The sequence below is a fragment of the Rhinolophus sinicus genome, linkage group LG01 (genome assembly GCF_036562045.2).
Source record: "Rhinolophus sinicus isolate RSC01 linkage group LG01, ASM3656204v1, whole genome shotgun sequence".
Lineage (NCBI taxonomy): Eukaryota > Metazoa > Chordata > Mammalia > Chiroptera > Rhinolophidae > Rhinolophus > Rhinolophus sinicus.
In genome coordinates this window covers 58,045,363-58,065,377 of record NC_133751.1, presented here as the reverse complement: position 1 = coordinate 58,065,377, position 20,015 = coordinate 58,045,363, and the positions used below count along the sequence as shown (strand labels likewise).

At 37.0% G+C, this 20,015-nt stretch overlaps 1 protein-coding gene across 2 annotated transcripts in view; it reads right to left on the bottom strand.

The window, feature by feature from the left end:
- Window positions 1-20,015, bottom strand: part of UBXN7 (UBX domain protein 7) — a 57,176-nt gene that overhangs the window by 31,176 nt on the left and 5,985 nt on the right. The window contains exons 2-4 of one of the 2 annotated variants that reach the window (XM_019723668.2): window positions 10,018-10,165; window positions 7,483-7,550; window positions 419-484 (exon numbers count right to left, since the gene is read on the bottom strand). In XM_019723668.2, the coding sequence (XP_019579227.1) occupies window positions 419-484; window positions 7,483-7,550; window positions 10,018-10,165 (282 nt within the window). The remainder of the gene's footprint in view (window positions 1-418; window positions 485-7,482; window positions 7,551-10,017; window positions 10,166-20,015) is intronic. The other variant, XM_074330086.1, reaches the window with a different exon arrangement.

The window sequence follows — 20,015 nt, the reverse complement described above, 5'->3', positions numbered from 1 at the left end:
CCCTAATATCCCCCCCACCCACCAAAAAAAGCTGATTAAGGTTGTAAATTACCAGATTTTCTTACATTATCTCCATCTCTCTTATTATTCTTCTATCATCAAGTAGGTTAGAATTTAGGACAATTCAGCTCTAGAGGGGATTAATAACAATTACAGACTGAATTCATAATTTCACTTTTTAAATAAGATGACTCCTCAAAGTAATTAGACCTAATATTCATCTTCTTTTGAAGAAAAAAGTATATAAAACTAGGATTTTGACCTATAGGGGAGTGTGTGGGTGCTTTTTTACCTTGTGGTTTTTTATATGTGGGAGAAAGAAGGGAGAGGAAAGGAAAGGAAGACAGGAGGGAAGAGGGAAGAAGGGAGAGACAGAGACAGACAGACATAGAAGATAATCTGGTCCACAGATACCTACTAGTTTCAGTTTGAAAATCCCGGAAACCATCAAATATTGACCGTGCAGGCCGTCGTCTTTTAGGAGCTTTAGGGGGGAAAAATAGAATTGATACAAAAATTTAAATGTTAATTTTGAAACAATTCTAAAAATTTCCTTATCTGTAAGTATTTCCTGTTTTGAAACACTCATAGATTCATAATGGCGCCCTCCTTCAAAAAATAAATATTTTTAAAACCTTCAATTCATTTATATATAATGAACTCAACCACCTTCAGCCCAACCGTTTTGTTTTACAAATTAGAAAATTAAGGCTCACGTAAGACTTGACTAAACTTGTGTAAAAGACAGGAAGAAAGAAGATTTTGAGCACTCCCCATGTAGATGAATCTACAAAATATCTAATTCAGTTTAACCTAAGGGATCTATCCTTTGGTATAACGCTTGAGTCAACTTCTTAGTGAGTGGATATACATGTAGAATTACATATACCAAAAAACATTTTTAGCTTTGGAAGAAAATTTTTTCCAATTACATAATGGTTTCATTACAGAAAAGTGAATAGAACCGTCTTCTGATACCCCTGTCCAGTGTACATTGCCCATTCCTGAAGTATTTTACAAATGAAGTCTAAAAGGCAATAGTCAAAATGTTATCTTCCTATGTGTTCTTAAACCTAAAAAAATTTGCCAGATCATTTATATACATTACAATACATTTAATGATTCTTTCAATATGGGTAACAGTCATTAAGTTGGCTTAATGTAATCCTGGCCAACATGTAACCAGAACAATGTTCCATGTTAATAAATGATTAGTAGTAAGATTAGAAAGTAAAAAAGTCCCCCACCCCATGCCAAAGTATCTTTCCCAACACCTATGTTTACCATTATATAGGTAATTCTTTCTATCGAAGTATTATTGAGTTAAAAAAAAAGCAAAAATGTAACAAAAAATGTAAAAACACGTGTAAAAAAAAATCTGTTTTTGTTTAAAGCACTATGTCTGTATATCATTTATGCACATATGTATATCAGTATTTATATTAAAGAATCATAATATTTTCTCTAGCAATGGGATTTGGTTAAAAAACGAAACTTCCATGATTCAGCTTGGTACTGAATTTTAAATTCAAATTGAATTTTATTGTATTGATTTTATTTAAATTGAATTTAAAAAAATTTCAATATTGCATTATTTTTCCCTCCCTCACACTCTCCCTCCTTTCCTTTACAAAGCGAGGAATGCTATTCTTTTCAATCTTGGAACTATTTTTGATCAAGAGGTCCTATTTCAATGTATGTTTCTAGCAGGAATAATATAGCCTCTCAATAATGCCTCCTTCAAACTCGTTACCAGATACTTTTTAACCACAACAATTAAGAAAGTAAGAGAAGAGTATCCTAGGATAAGACATATAAGCTACCTAAGAAAGCATATTATTATTGGGGAGGTAGTACATAAAAGTAGTTTTCTTCTACTTTTAAATTGCCGAAGGCAAGCCAGTCAATATTCTACATTATTCTACACACACACACACACACACACACACACGCACACACACACACACACACGAGGTGTGATCAAACAACACGGTGAATGCTTAAATAAAATTATTGCAGTAAGACACATTGCCATTAATCCCCCTCAATATACTGCCCCTCGCTTCGAGCACACTTATCCCATTGTTCTTGCCACTTTCTGTAGCAGTTCTGCAAGTCCTCTTTCATGAGTGTCTTTAGTTGCGCTGTCGTGGCTGCCTCCAAGTCCTGAACTGATTCAAAACATTTACCTTTCCTGGTCATTTTGACTTTGGGGAAGAGCCAGAAGTGGCACGGTGCCAGATCGGGTGAATAAGGTGGATGAGGACACTCTGTTACGTTTTTATTTGACAGAAATTGCCGTATACCAGAAGCCATGTGTGAGAACATAGTCATGATGGAGCATGATTTACGACACACTTTATTTTTTTTTATTGGGGAAGGGGAACAGGACTTTATTGGGGAACAGTGTATACTTCCAGGACTTTTCCAAGTCAAGTTGTTGTCCTTTCAATGTTAGTTGTGGAGGGCGCAGCTCAGCTCCAGGTCCAGTTGCCATTGTTAGTTACAGGGGGCACAGTCCACCATCCCTTGGGGCAGCTGAACTGGCAACTTTGTGGTTAAGGCACTCCAACCAACTGAGCCATCCGGGAGTTCAGCAGCAGCTCAGCTCAAGGTGCCATGTTCAATCTTAGTTGCAGGGGGGTGGAACCCACCATCCCTTGCAGGAGTCAGGGAGTCGAGGAGTTGAACCAGCAACCTTGTGGTTGAGAGCCCACTGGCACACGTGGGAATTGAACCGGCAGCCTTCGGAGTTAGGAGCACGGAGCTCCAACCACTTGAGCCACCTGGCCAGTCCAATTTACAGCACACTTTAAAACACACCTTCTCTCAACCATAGCGCACACCTGACTGACTGCACCAAACAAGTTGAAACTTGTCATACATTGTTACTAAGGTTCAATGCGTCACTTCCCACATTGGAGATCCCTGCCTTTCTGTTGGATGGCACACCGCAGCAGCATTCACCATATTTGTTATTACAATGGAAAGGCTCCGTGTCACATATCGCTTCTGGTATACAGCAATTTCTGTCAAATAAAAACATTACCTCATCTACCTTATTTATCGGATCAGGCACCGTGCTGCTCTGTCTCTTCCCAAGTCAAAATGATTCAGGACATCAAAGCAGCCAAGACAACACAACTAAAGACACAAAAGAGGACTTCCCAGAACTGCTTCAGAAAGTGGCAAGAATAAGGGGATAAGTGTGTTGGAAGTGAGGGGGAGTATTTTGAGGGGGATTAATGGCAATGTGTCTTTTACTGTAAAATTTTTAAAATTTAAACATTCACCGTATTTTTTTACCACACCTCGCACATTCTCCCCTATTTTCCCCCCCACGCTATTTTTCTCCTCCACCCCACCTACCTCCAATTTAACCCTTCTCTATTAGGCATTTGACCTCCTGGGGATCCTTACTAGTTCCACTTATTGCTAGCCTTCTACCCAACCCCTTTTATTTCTTGGGCTCATAACCTGCTCCCATCTGTTTGTTCCTCATTTATCCAAAGCCTAACCAAGAACCTCTCCTCAGGCCACAACACTTCTAGCCCTAGGACCATTATTACTCCTGCTTGCCTCTTCAATATGTGGTTTCCTGATTCTTCCAGCCCATCTGCTATAAAGCAAACTTCAGTCCTCTGTACTCTCGCTCTAATGCCCACATAATGAGTGCTGGTCACTGAGGTTACAGGCTAAGCTACAAAGAGCTAAAAAAGATTCAAGGGGCATCAGTCAGGACAGGAGAATGGAACAGGTGAATAAAAAAATTTAGAGAAGAGTGGCACTGTTTCACAAATCTGTTAATAACTGACTTAAGAGAAGCTACCTGGAGTTTTGGATCTACTTCTGCGTTCAATCTACTGCTATTCCTTTAGTTCAAGTATATGAAAAAAATTAAAATTCAACCTCACATGTAGTTATAAAAAGGATTATTTTAATAATATTTTAATATAATTGTAAATATTCTTTATACTACACCAAAACTCAACCAATGATAGTTTCTTACAGGTTAGTTGCAACATGGAATCTGCAATTCTATCAAAGAACTTTTCATACTCTGCTCCATTCAAATCTATAGGCCTATGTGGTACGTAGTCTCTTAAATGGCTCTCAATTATCCCTACCTCCCAATAATCATAACGTAAATGTGAATATCTTGAGTATGGCAAAATCGAATAGAATATGGCAGAGATGATGGGATGGGATGTCACCTACAAGATTAAATTTTAAAAGATGGTGGCTTCTGTCTTGGGATGCCCTGTGGCTCTCATTTGCTGTGGTAAGAACCTGATGTTTCCAGCCAACCAACAGCCATATGAGCGGACTCAGAAACAGATCCTCCTCTGTTCAAGCTATGAGATGATTGTAGCCCTGGCTGATACCTTAATTACACCCTTGTGAAAGACCCTAACCAAAGGCACCTGGCTAAGCCACACCTAGATCCTGACCCAATGAAATTGAGAAGTAACATGTTTGTTGTTTCAGAAAGCTAAATTTTGAAGCAATCTGTTACACAGCAATAGGTATCTTTCCAATTTTAGTATATGTGCTGCCGAAGTGAGCACAACAATAGATATCTAATCTCTCTGTCTTTCCATATGTGTGTGTGTATATGTATGTGTGTATATATACACATATATATACACAAATATGTGTGTGTGTGTGTGTATCATCTTCCAGTCTGAATAGATCTTTTACCTATGCACAATTTTGTAACATCATGCCTTGGTATTTTGAAAACATTTTATTCACTGAGTTATGCAAACATTCTAAATATTGACCATTTCATTATAAAATATTTTTTAAAAAATCAAGCTCACAATTGTAGATATAAACTTTCTAAACTTCCAATTTATGCCTGAAAGCTTTTTTAAAAAAATTATTGGCAACAAATATCAGTTCTTTGCCTTAAAGCAGTAACAGGCTTTGTTCATATTCAAGAAAATGTATGCCAAACGTCTAACTCTAAACAACTATAGTTTGTCAGTAATATTTTTACAAGTAAAAATAATGTTCCATGAAAAACAAGCAGCCAGTTCAGCTTGCAATTCAAACAAGTGTACAAGCGCTTTTAGTTAAAGTAACCGTAACACTTCAGTATGCAGAAGTGCTTTATGCATACATCCTATTTCATCAAACAGAAGACTTTAAAATGTGTAATGAAGGGTTAAGATTTAATTACATTAATTTTTATTGCTTCATCAAGAACATTAGTAAATAAAATTGGTTTTGTGTGTGTTTTTTTTTTATTTTAACTGCGAGTGTGTGGCAGTGAAGAATTCAATGAGTAGGGCCCGCCCGGTGGCTCAGGTGGTTGGAGCGCCGTGCTCCTAACGCCGAGGTCGCCAGTTCGATTCCCACATGGGCCAGTGAGCTGCGCCCTCTACAGCTAAGACTGTGAACAACGGCTCTCCCTGGAGCTGGGCTGCCGTGAGCAGCCGGAGGAGGTCGTCGTGAGCTGCCGTGGGCTGCCACGGGCTGCTACGGGCTGCTGGGTGCTGCTGTGGGCTACCGTGTGCTGCCATGAGCGGCTGGTGGCCAGCATGAGTGGCCGGCAGCCGGTGAGAGCTGCCATGACCAGCGACCAACTGCTTCAGCCAGGGGGGAGAGCAAGGCTCATAATACCAGCATGGGCCAGAGAGCTGTGTCCTACACAACTAGACTGAGAAACAACTGCTTGAACCGGAGTGGGGGGTCGGGGAGTGGGGGGTCGGGGGGTGGGAGGCGGAAGAAGGGGAAAAAATAAAAAGAATTCAATGAATAGTAGTACAGTTTGGTGCCCCTGCCCTAATTCAATTAATATGTAATAGTTTGACCTATCATTGCTTTTGAACCATCAATCCAAATATCAACACAGTAAAAAAGGCAAATAACTTCTTAGTATTATTACTAAGAAAACAGTTTTGATCTTACAGACCCAAACTGTTGAAAGGGGTTACCAGGGACTCCCAACCACACTTTGAGAATCACTCTTTAAATCAATACTATCCTAAGAAGAAAATATTCTTCAAAGACCTTTCTTAAGTTATAATAAGGTCTCATAATGACAGGACTGACTTCCTAACTGTATAACGTTATTTTCATCACCCTCCATAATGTATATCAAACCAGAGGTAAAAGGAGGAAAGCAGGGTTTCAAGTGGAAACTCTTTTGCCTGTGGTTCAACAGTTAATGGGCACAGAATCTATTTCCTGTAGTCTTCTCCACTCAAAGATCCTGCCTTCTTCTTTGCAATAAAGAAAAGACAAAGCTTCTAAGAGTATTATGCCTTGGCTCCAAATCTATCATAAAGTTCATATTTAAAAAATTACGGAGGCGGCCAGTTAGCTCAGTTGGTTAGAGTATGGTGCTCTTAACAACGAGGTTGCCAGTTCGATCCCCACATGGGCCACTGTGAGCTGCGCCCTCCACAACTAGATTGAAACAACTATTTGACTTAGAGCTGATGGGTCCTGGAAAAACACACTTAAATAAATAAAAAAGTTTAAAAACAAAAATATATGAACAATGCTTTATTACTTCTGGTATGTTAATAACACAATGACTGGCTGAATCGAACAGTCTAGAAAGCACATATTATACTTCAATACTCAGATCTTATAGTTTTCATCCCCCATCTTTATTTCCAAATTTAGACAGTATATTCTTTTATTTCTTGCTACAGTAAACTCCAAAGCTGCCAAGTTAAAGATGAATCTTAAAAACACACTTAACTAAGGTGCTTTTTCAAATTAAAAGATATGGTTTATATAATTTTTGTCATCCTTGTCTTACAACTTACTTATTCTTCTTTAGTCTAATTTACCTACAAAAGTTTTCATAAGCCTATTTCTCTGCTGTTCTCAGTATGTACAATATACATTTCTATACATTCGTCTGCCTAACCAGATTATTACCTTGTCTTCTTTTTTTTATTACATCTATTATGCCTAAAATATTTGGTTCACAAAGGTAAGTAAGTGTATCTTAAAACTATAAATTTTCTTTAAATCTGATTAAATGTCCTATTTTCTACCATCTTCTCTATGCACTCAGATTGGTATCAGGTTTTTTTTGCATGGATTGGGTATTACTTTCTCCTTTGTTCAAAATAGGAACAGTATGTCTAGAAATTAAGAAAGAGTAAAAGGCATATCTAGACAGTAAGAATGTGGCAGTTACATAGGTATCCAGAAAAGAAAAACAATTGGGAGTCTTTTATCTAACAATAGATTGATTGGTTTCCATTATAAGGCAGCAGTTCTTTTTGCTAATTTTCCTCCTTTTGGCCTTCTGCAACAAACATCAACTTTTTAATCTGGTTCACTCCTTAGAGAGAACCAACTGTGCAACATTCCTGAGAGGAGTACAGAATTACAAGAACTGACCCTATACCTGAAATTACAATCTCTGAACAAGTCTTCACATCTTTTGGTAGCTTCATGAAAATCCTAAAGACAACAATAAAGTCAAACAAAACTAAAGAAATGTGAACTTACCACCAAACAAAGGTTCTGGTTCCACCAATATTTCCTGCTTTTGAGGAATTGGGGCACGAACTTCTTCTCTATTAAAAAACAAAAAAAGTGGGAAAATATCAAAGTGAAAACTGTTTTTTGCTACCTGTTCTCTCTGTAACTATTGTTAATTCCATTCAAATTAACAAATAAAATGAACACCAGGCTTAGTGACTTTTTTTTTTCTTTTCCAGACTTAGTGACTTTTAGGAACCATAGTGATAAATGATTGTTAGATAGTTTCCATATAGAGATCAACTGAAATAAAGTACCTGGCACAGATAGCTCACATGATTTATAAAGAAAGAGAACAAACAAAAATAACAAGCATTTCCCCTTTCCTCTCAAGTTGCCTACCCTAAATTCTTTCAGAAAAAAAAAGGGAATTAAAAAAAAAATTGGCAGAAAAATTAACTGAAAAACTACAGGCTTTATAAAAGCAATATGACATTACTACTACATCGAATAATAATTAAATCATACAGATATATTAAAATAAGCTTAAACAAACATACAATGAATTTTATGCTCGTTATGAAGATGGCTAACATAGGTATTACCCTGTATTAATTATTAAATAGAGCCTAAAATACATGCAACAGAAAAAGTAATTACTCATCTTTTAAAAGCCTATAACTCTTCAAAGTTTACCACTAAAGGGTTTACTAATAACCCATCTCTTCTATTAAAAATAAATATTTAGATATACTGTAAAAATGGTGTATGTTCCTTTAAATATCAGTTTATTGGGGTCGGCCCGGTGGCTCAGGCAGTTAGAGCTCCGTGCTCCTAACTCCGAAGGCTGCCGGTTCGATTCCCACATGGGCCAGTGGGCTCTCAACCACAAGATTGCCAGTTCAACTCCTTGAGTCCCACAAGGGATGGTGGGCTGTGCCCCTGCAACTAGAAATGGCAACTGGACCTGGAGCTGAGCTGTGCCCTCCACAACTAAGATTGAAAGGACAACAACTTGACTTGGAAAAAAAAAAAGTCCTGTTCCCCTTCCCCAATGAAATCTTAAAACAAAACAAAACAAAACAAATCAGTTTATTTTATAGTTTTAACTCAAATGTTAAATTCTGCTGATTAATGTTCACAATAGGAAATTCCAAATTTATCTTCCTGCTTATAATAAATGTTAATTTAAGTTAGGCCTAATGTTTTCCATCCAGGTGTTTCTAATCATAACAACTGAGCTTAAGGCCCTGTTTTTGATATCTAGGAGTTGGAACTCTAAAACATACTTCATGAAATAAAGTACAAATACTCATTCATCAAGAACTAACATCCTGTAATCAAAGAACGGCTAGTTAAAGAAATATACAATAAGCCAAATGATTGAAAGATAAAGGGTAACTGAAAATTATTAATACATTAAATACTCTTTCCTACTGGATATCAGTTATTGCTTACACACAGAATTTCAATATTCTGAAGGAATAGATAATGCATCTGTAAGAGGAAGCTCTAGTAATACTTTTTCATCAAAGGGAAAATAGGTTATTACCTTAAGAAAACTAAGAATTTAAAGATGTCTTTTACCTAAATAAATCTTTCCATTATTGTTATACCTCACTTTACAGTATACATTAATATATACATATATACATTTAAGTATATACATAAAATTATCTCAATCAGTAGTAGTAATAGGAGAAAACTTTGTAAAATATTAATAATGATCTCTAAAGTTCATGATTCATGTGGAAACAATATTACTCTAGAATCTGGAACTAGATCAACAAAAGAGGCATGTCCTGAATGTTATTTGGCTTTTTAAATCTAAGTCTAATTTAGTAAAAATAAAATCCATGCCTTGCCTATTCGTATTTAAGGGGATCTCATGTTATAACCACTAGAAAGGGCTACGAGTATTAAAGTCTTATTTAAGGATCTTCTTAATTTTGTTTCAAAAATCAATGGTTTTCCTTTGAGTAGTGTTCATTTCTAATATTTTCCAAAGACTATTGGAATTTTGCCCAAAAGGTATTTATTTCAAACTCTCATTGGTATCAAATGTAAAAGGCAAAAAACCCAAATCTGTTCACCATTTATTACTATTCTCTCTATATAGTACAGTTCCATATGCTGAAAGTGCTTCTAATGATCAACTACATGCAACTATTTAAGGTATAAAGGACTAGAAATCTTTTTAAAAATTTTTTATGACAACTGAAAACTTTCCTGGGGCAATGTAGGAAAATCTAGAATTGGGAAATGAGTTTTATTGGGCATTAATTCCGTATCTCCTACTTAACTGCTGTGTAGCTTGGGAAAATGGCTATGTCTCTACTTCCTCATCTGTAAAATGTGGATAATGCCATCACACAGGGTTCTTCTGAGGATTAAATAGGCAAGACAAAGCTTTACAGAATTAAAGCATGTAAGAATAAACATTTCTACTTGACTTTTTCAGATGCTTTCAACTTACAATTTTTTCAAAAACAAAGAATTAACCTGATAAAAATGCAACTACTCAATTTGGGCAGGAAGTAACAATAAATAATAAATTCATACTCTGTGTGTGGTCTAACAGTGGAGACACTTGCTGAACTGGTACTGGGCTCTTCAGCGATTCCTCCACCGTCCAAAAACATTGTGACTGCCATCTCCAGATTATTGTTGCAGGCTTCAAGCATATGTTTCCCTACACTTTCACTTGCACCTGAAAAAGCAAAAGACAGGAGAAAAGTTTTAAGGACACCTTTTTACATTCAGTTCTTATTAGTATACAGAATTGCCAAATTAATAGTACCTTTTCCCTTTAAGAATGAATGACTTTTTCTTCAAACTAAAAAAAAAAAAAAAAAAAAATGACTTTTTAAAAAAAAATTGTTTACTTCTATATTGGCTGATTAGTGAAATATACAGAGCTAGAAAAGAAAATAGCATTAAAATAGTAGTCTTCCTTCATAATAAAACAAAAACTAAATAAAGCATTTATTTGCCATTTCTTTAAATGGATCAAGTATATATTTGTTAATAAACTGAAGAGAAAAAAAAAGAAAAATGAAAGACTACTGTTCTAGAAAGTTGGAAATACTTTGTTAGAAAGAATGTATTTCCGTTAGCATTTCTGTTTCTATTAAAAAGAAAGCATTTTTCATAACAGTGGGAGAGAAGTGAGAACATTTTGTCAAAGATACAACTAAGTCAAAACCTGGTAAGAAATGTCAGTCTTCATCATTTAAAAGTGCCCTATCACACACTTAAACTCATTTTCTAAAGCCAGCATAGTCTGTTAGATACAATGTAAAGTGGTAAAGCCCTTTAGGAAAATAATTTTACATGTATCAAGAAACATAAAAATACTCGTTTCTTTTTTGACCTAGTAATATGGGTGGGCTTCTAGTCAAAAGAAAACGTATTATTTATTCTACATAAAATAATACATGCATAAACATGAGCATATGCATATCTAGTATAACTTCAGTTAATATAAAAAATTAGAAACAACATAAATGTCCAATAATAGAGACTGAATTCTAGAATCTATCTGATGAAACATTTTGTGGCCATTAAAAAGCATCTCAGATGGGAGGCGGTTGGGAGGGCTGGTGAGACAGGTAAAGGGATTAGGAAGTACAAATTGGTAGTTACAATACAGAACGTGAGGTACAGTACGGAGAATATAGTCAATAATGTTGTAAAGACTGTATGTATATGGTGTCAGATGGGTGCTAGATTTAACGGATCACTTCATAAATTATATAAATGCCTAACCACTGTGCTGTACACCTGAAACTAATATAAAATAATACTGAATATCAACTATAATTTTTAAAAATTTAAAAAATTTAAAAATATATATGTATTCACATTCATGGGATATGAGATGCAGCATGGGCAATATGCAATGGTGCTGTGGTGGCTGTGTGCAGTGTCAGATGGGTGGTGGACTTGTGGGGGTTGTCACTTTGGGAAAGGTGTAAATGTCTAGTCATTGTATTGTATACCTGAAACTAATAAAACTAAAATAAAAAGCATCTCAGGCTTTCCATTTGGGATGATGACTTTCCTTCTATCTGAATGAAGTCCCTTATAATCTACTTCAGTGAGGTCTGTTGGTTGAGTGTGGGGGGTGGGTGTGTGTGTATCCGAAAATGTCTTTATTTTGCTGTCATTCCTAAAAGATAGTTTTATTAGATATTCTATTTTAAGGCTGACAGCTAAGGTCTCTCAGTACATTGAAGACAGCATTCCAATGTCCTCTGGCTTCTGTTGCTGTTAGGAAATCAGATGCCAAAGAAAAATATTTGTATACCAATCTGTTGTTGTTTCTCTCTAGTCCCTTTTAAGATCTTCTCTGTCTTTGGTCTTCTGCAGTTTCACTTTCATTTGTCAGGGATGATTTTATTTCTTCTCCTTGGGATTCACTGGACTTCCACCATAAATAAGAACTGTTATCTTTTATCAGTTCTGAAAAATTCTCAGCCATTACTATTTAACAATTACCTTACTCCTCCAGTCACGCTTATTTACGTCTGGAACTCCAATTAGAACTCTTCACCTCTTTTTTATCTGTTCATTGAGCTTTTACTTTCAGTTAATGTTTTTTAACTTAGAAGTTCTGTTTTTGGTTTTTCCTAATCTGCTTGGTCATGTTTCAGAGATCCTTACTTCATGATCATATTTCAATATTAATCAAACTTACTGGAGTTACTAAGACAAAATATAAACTTTCTGCAGTCTCTATGGGTCATTGTCTTGGTCCTGCTGGCTCTTGCTTACTGTGCCATGGTTTTTGTGTCTTTTGCGATTATTTGACTTAAGATCTTGTGTGCCTTGGAATTTTAATCTGTAGATTTTTGAAGCCTGGGTTGAAGGTACATTCCTCACAAGGGGACATGATCATTTGACAGATTTTGTAAGGCACCTGTGGGCACTACCAAACAGGGACTACCAAACAAGATACATTCCTGACTTGAAGTTTTATAAGACCACATGGGAAGTCTGACCCTGTAAGGACCCTTGTTATAAATTCGCAGTGAAGCTATCTCCCGCTACTCCCCATCGACCCAGGTTGAAACAATAAAGCTCAACTTCATAAAGGGGCAGGGGTCTTCTTTCAGACTCCTCTCCTTAGGAAGGCCACATTTTTAGTCTCTGAGTATTCCTTACTTTCTTGCCATCTCAATGATACATTCTCAAAGATTTTTTTAAATACACATTTTATTCAGGAATTTTTTTCTCAACGGGAGGGTTATCCATCTCTCTCTAGTTTAGCCCTACTGCCAGAAATGGAAGCGCTGACTCTACTCTTAGTATCTCTCATGTGTTTTCTCTACTCCTATCTCTAAGGCTTTAAAGCAAGCCCTTTATACTTCTTACAATAGGCCCCTAACTGATCATCAGCCTATATTCCACCTGGCTGCTGAGGTTATGTTCCAAAATACAAGGCTCATTATATCACACCCCAGTTTAAAATTCTTTAATGACTCTGACACCTACAAAGTCCTTGTGATCTGGAAAGTCCTTTGTGATCAGGCCTCAGCCTATCTCTCCGGCTTTGCCTCTCCTCTTCTCCGTCCTACACAATTCAATTGTACTGAATTACACACTTCCAATATCCCTCCTCCCCATTCCTCTCTCTCTTCATCCAGCTCAGGCATGCTCAAGAATCACCCTACATGTTACTCTATCAATTTGTGTGTTAAACAGTCTCTACAGTACCTCCCCACGCCCATCCCTCTGACACTCTATAATATACATGAATATACTGAGTGGTAAATGTTGGTTTACTTTCTGGTTCCTCTAAAAGAGAAGCTTCTTGAATGCAAGGATTGGTTATTGTCTTGGTATCCCCAACACCTAGCATGTTTGCTTGCATGTGATCAATGTCTGATAAACTGCTCACCAGTTATTACACCAGGGAACAAAGGGCCAGGCTTCAGCCAAAACAATTCATTTACATCCTTTGAATTTTACACGGTGTGCATATACTTATGTTTTAAATTTTATTTATAAAGCAATATGGTTACACTGGAAATTACAAACAGCAAATGGGGTACTTAGGATAAATGGACTTAAGATAAAATTTCTAGTGAGAGCATCATCTACAACTTTTAAAAGTGCTACATCTCAGACAATGGAAAGTGAAAATCAAATGCTCCAAAAAACTGTCAGATGACATTAGCCATGGCTTTGTCAGATAGCTGGTACATATACCTATGATGCTACTGAAAAAAACTGAACAAACTTCTTTCATGAAACACAAATGGAAAAAAGCATTATTGTACAGTATTATTTAATATTAAATCAGTAAAAAACATATTACAAAAAAAGTATCGGATCATTTCACTTAAATCTCTGGAAACTTACATATTTATGTTAGCCAAAAATCTTTTTGGGGAATTAGACAAATATAGAATTGTCTTTTATTTGGGGTTTGCCTTTTATCTGGGTATATATGGTAATTTAAGTTACGTAGGACAGGAATGATTTTTCTTTTAAAAAGGCTTCATATGTTATTAAAATTTGAGAAACTTTCTCCAACTTTTCTCTCTCCTTCAACTATAAACATCCCATCAGTCAACCAACAAATCCTACAGCTTCCATCTAATCAATCCTATCCACCTGTCCTCTACGTCCATTGCGATAGTCTTACATGAGCTGTCACATCTCTCCATTCTTGGTATGTCTCCTTTGATGTATCTTCTACACTGGAAAATAATGCAAATTTGATTGTCTCCCCTGTTCAATAGTTCTGCATTGATGACTGCAAAAGTTTTCCTCTCTCTTGAGCTGCATACAAGATTCGGCCATTATTTACCACTCCTGTTTTGTATCCCTTTGCTCTCATCTCACCTCCGTCTTAGTCCCTTCAGCCACACAGGTCTATGGTAAGCTAGGCAGATCAGTTGGTGGTACTTTATAATGCCATGCTTTTGCATGATATGGAAGTGGTATCAGTCAAATCAGTCCCCTTGTTTTTCTTCCTGACACACCAAATACCCACCTTTCTGTTAAGTTTTGGACCTTACCCTTCCCCTCCTCACCCTGATGTAGATACAAGAACAGATATACTCATATCTTTTTCCATGATGGTCTTAATCTCTATCATTGTCTCTGCTACTTTATCTATCTTGCAAACTTTAAAAACTCACTGAACTGGACCAGTTCTAAGTTCTTGATCAACCTGAACCAAAAGTTTTCAAGTTCTGTAAATGTACAAATTTACATTCTCAACTAGAAAACATGCTTTAAAACATTATAATCTCAAAAATGAATGCAACTTTTGAGGGTGTAAAAATAAAGGGAAACCTCACTAAAATGGAATTGGGAGGCTAGAATGCGGAGCCCTCACAGTACTACTACTTGTCAATGACAGAAGAATTGTCAATGACAAACCCCAACGAAGAAATCTTCAACAAAAAAGAATGGATTATAGGCCCCAACAGAAAATTGCATCTCCTACAAAAAAATCGATTACCACAGCAACTCTGGTAATGAGAAACCATCATTTCCTTGAACTGTCATCTCCCTGAACCATTTACTGCTTTTCTCCAATGGACTTTCATTCAAAACAACCCCTCCCAACTTCCTTTTTCTCCATGAAATAACTTTCCTCTCCTTTGTTTGTTGGACTTGCCTATTTTGCTATAGCTTGCTTGTCCCAAAATGCAAGTCTTTGCTATTCTCGAATAAACCCATTTTTGCTGGTAAAATAACTTTTATTTTTAAGGACAACAAAAGGAGGAATTCACATATCCCAATAATCAACTTTATGTTAGGTAATTAAATGCAAACTCTTTGGGCAAAAACAGCACACAAATTTGATGAAGAATTTCAAGACTCAGGCACTGCCATATTATTTCTCATAAAACCTGAGGCTTTGTTTCAGTGCTTTCCTAATATTTTTACACCGTGTCTAGTTATAATGTGTTGACTATACTTATTAAATGCTAGCCTAAAAGTTCAGAGTCTATTGTACTCCACTGTTTTAATTTACTTATCTACAACAGCAGCTTCTGAAAGCTAAAAGGCTCCTATAGGTAGACGACTCTGGCAGCTTGGTCCAGCAGAGAGATGCATGAACTGTTACATTTGCCTCCGAACAAACCCTAAAACTAGCTTCTCAATGCATCTACTGATTTTTCCTTTCAGAGAATGAACTGGCTGAGCTCATACCACTTTGGCTCTCGTCCCTCTAGATGCTCACATTGCACTAAAGCACCACAAAGAGCGCAAAGAGCAGGCTGATGGGGAGCAAAACTCCCTTCTGCCCTAATAGCAACCAATGCTGGCTGCTTTCACTTCTTTTGATTTGTCCATAAGGAAATTCAACATAAAAATGATCACTGCATACAAATAGTTATTGTCTTCCCTTCCAATACCCTACAATTATCAGAACTCCAACGTCACTGGCATGAGAACCATTTAGAGAATTTGTGTGTTCTGAAGTAAAATAAAAGATGCTATGAAAACCAGGAGCTTGTTAAGCCACTCCTCAGGTAAGCTGGCCTGTCAACAATATGGTCTGCCTGTCCCAAAAGCCTTTTCCTAACTACCTAAATTTTTTTCACTTTATTATGCTGCCTAACATGCTACCACTTAAGAGACTGAATTAAAAAAAACAAAAAACCCTTTTTAAAACTATAAACTTATTGACGAGTTAAGGATGTATCAATTATTTCACACTGTGAATTAATTCAATAATATTGCTTCCCCCTAAAACCCAATAACAATAAACTGAGGGTTGATATAAGAGATTATGGGAGTTAGTTCAGAAAAAAGGGGATATAAGTAGCCTTAGCATCCCAAGAGCCTTTTGGGAGAGAGGTAAGAAAGGCCTACATGAAGTGCCACATGGCGGGCAGGGACAGGTATACTTTGAGCACCAAAGACATGGGTACCCTGGGGATAGACACCAAACCACTGGAATGAAGGTATCAACATTTTTCCTCTCATTAATGAAGAGGATTTTTCCTACACTCATTAATGAAGATAAAACATTCTTCATATTCCCTTCCGTTCCCAAGCTAGGGAGTATAGGATAGACATCAAGAGCCTGGATAGTACTCAGATAATCCTGAGTTTGAATCCTAGTTTTATCATTCACTAGTTGGGTGACTTTGAGCTAGTTAATAATTTCTCTAGCCCTTAGTTTCCTCAGTTATAAAATGGGGATATTAATTTCATGAAGTGCTTGTGTGGATTAACAAAATTCACATTAAATAACTTGGCACAAGTCCTTACTGGCAAGTAGTTGGCTATTAAGAAGACTGTCTCCAGTTATATGGTACTCAAGCTATAATCAATAACAAATGAAAAATACTGGGAGATTTTTATACAGCTTATGGAGATCCACGTGTCGTCAGATAGTAAACAGGCAGAGTAAGACATCAGTTTTCTTTCCCTCACTCACTGATGCTCTGAACATGTGTTTCACTCATGTTAAACACTCATGGAAAAAAAGGAGTACAATGAAGAAAGCAAAAAAATATTACTCTAGAAAAAAAGGTGAATGCTATGAATAAACAAACAAAATACATGAAAGGGATCTGCTCCAAAATTTGTAACAACTAAACAGCATTCCAGTGTGACTGAGGAAAAGCCTCATGAGCTGATACACGGAGGCAGTAGAAAACCTAATAAAAATACAGGTAAGCATTCCAAAATTTTCAAGGTCTATAGGTCTACTGAACTACAACTTAAAATAGAATTTATTAAAAGGGATTATACAGGGAATGACTTTAAGACACAAAAATAAAGCTACAATAAATAACTGTGATATTTTGGGGAGCAGAGGGTGTCAACACTGGAAGCCCAGAATTACCATCCTATCTATTACAATCCGCACTTAACCACTTAATGCTAGAATCTAAGCTGTAGGCAGCGTATCCCGGAGATGGAACTATCATATCTCTGCTGACAATTACACAGGATAACTTTCATCATTGGAGCTTGTCAGCATAGTGACTTGTAAGAGCTTTCAATAAAAGGGGGGGAAAAGGGAGCTCTACCTATAGATTTTTTAAAAAGGAAGCTCATGCTAAATCCTGGCAAGATTAAACAAGGTAGTTTTAAAAAGGGGCCCAATAAGCAAAAGTACACCGTTTACTTTCTTAAATAAAGCCAAATTATCTGAATCATCTGTGCTTGTAAAATCAGTCATTCTTAGTTTACTTAGTGTAACATTTTAGAAACAGAAGATAAGTGAAAGATAATTAAAGATTCCAGTGGCTCTTAGGGTTGGGAAGTAGTAGAGACATTCAGTAATGTGCGAGACCATTTTTGGTGTTTCATGACTTGAGGGGAGGGGGCACTACTGACATTCAGTGGAGAAAAGCTAGGGGTGCTGTAGTAGGTCGAAAAATCCTCCCTCCCCCAAAGACTGCTCACACCTTCATTATAGACTTCCGGCCTCCAGAACTGTGAGAGAATAAATATGTGTTAAGCCATGCAGTTTGAGGTAATTTGTTAAAGCAGCCACAGGAAACTAATACAAGTGCTAAATCTTCTGCAATGGATGGAACAGTCGTACACAACAAACTGTCCTAGCCAAAATGCCAATAACATTCCCACTGAGCTTAACAGGAATATGAGGGAGTGAAGGTTAACTGAGACGACAGAAAAGTAAGGAGGGCTAAACGATACAGGGAGAAGGAAGAGTGATGGTTACAGGTTTCACCTATATACTAAGAGGTAATAACAATTTTTGATGGGTCTGCTGAACAAATTTAAACTTCTATCTTATTATATTCAGAATAAAGAACATACCTTTTTATAGACAGGGCTAATAAAACAAGTTTGCAGATTTAAACTATCTGTAACCTTGTTTAAATGGGTTTATTTTGAGGTGCCAATATTTGTGGTAGAAGGCCTGCTTAGTCTAACTCAGTGTTCTTAGTTTGTTCAGACCACTATAATAAAAATACCATAGGCTGGGTGGTTTAAACAAAACAAACATTTATTTTTCACAGTCCTGGAGACTGGGAAGTCCAAGATAAAGACTCCAGATTTGGTGTATGGTACAGACCTGCTTTCTGCTTCAGACAGCCATTTTTTTCACTGTGTCCTCACAGGGCATAAGGGACAAGAGAATTCTCTGGGGTCTCTTTTTTAACAACATTAATCCCATTCCTGAGGGCTCTACCCTCATGACCTAATTAACTTCCCAAAGGCCCCCACACCCTGATATCTTCACATTGGGGGTTAGGATTTCAACATGTGAATTTGGAGCAGGGGAAGACACATAAACATTCAATCCATAATCTAGGGCCGGAGTCCTGTGTCTCACCATATGCACTCTTTTGATTTATCCCTTATCTTTTCTTCCTTCCATCTGCTTTAAGCTTGCTAATGGCACCAAATAGCATTATTTAACCCAGCTTGTGGCACACAATTTATCAGTGGCCATTTCCTTGCTGCTGCCTCTTAATTCACTCTCTCTCTCTCCATTAAATGACAATATAGGAAATAGCCCCAAACCTGTAATGTAGTCCACGTCTCCACCACAGCTAGGAGAAAGAATCAAGACTTAACAGTCCCTTATGTCTGGTCGCTACACTACTTTCAGTGCCAAAGGACAGTCTCTTCACTACTGTCAAGGAACCAAAGTATGGGAGTCACAAGGGAGGGAGGAAGAGAGGGAAAAAAAGAGAAGGTGGAAGGAAGGGAATGAAAGAGAGAGGGAGGGTGGGGAGTAAGAGGGAGCGGAAGACAAAGGAAGTGAAGGGAAAGGAAGGGAAGGGAAAGGAAGGGAAGGGAAGGGAGGAGAGGGGAAGGGAAGAAGGAAGGTAGGTCCCTCTACAGATCCCTTCTTGCCCACGAGTGATAGAGCACAGAAATGATAGACACACAAAGAGGTTGCTTTTTGGTTCCACATTTCCCCCAGAAAGGATAACACAGTAAGCTAGAGAATCCATCAAGGAAATGGGAGTGGGTGAGAGCTGTAAGAAATAAAGTGAAAGTTTAGCCTCCTCATCAGCCTCTCTCTTTCATCTTGGAGTTTCTTACCATTCAGGAATAGAAAACATAATATAAAATAAAAACCCTTATACACAGAAAAATAAATTTAGTAAGTACGAGAAGAACGAAATGATTACGTTAGGGAAATGAAATGATTGGTTAAACAAAGCTAATTTGTGTTGACTCAGCAAAAGGAGCCTCTAGTGAGGCAGGCAGTAACCTGGAGGAAAACACATGGGCCTGGGAGCAGACACCAGACTTCTAGTCCTTGTTCCACCACTACCTGGGGTCCAGGGCAGACCAGCCATCTATCACTAGCCAGTGACAAGACAGAAATGCCAGTGGAAGCACTTAGACACTTAATAGCAATTCAATAGAGTAACTGTATGTCTGTTGAATCTAATAATTAAAAGTTGGGGCTGAAAGATTTATGGATGGCAAATTATCATATGATAAAATGACCAATATCATTAGTCACTAGGCAAATGCAAATTAGTCACAATACCATATCATTACACACCTATTAAAATTAAAAATACCAATGGGCAACTGGAACTCTCACAAATTGGTGATGGGAATAGAAAATGAAAAACAGTTTGGCA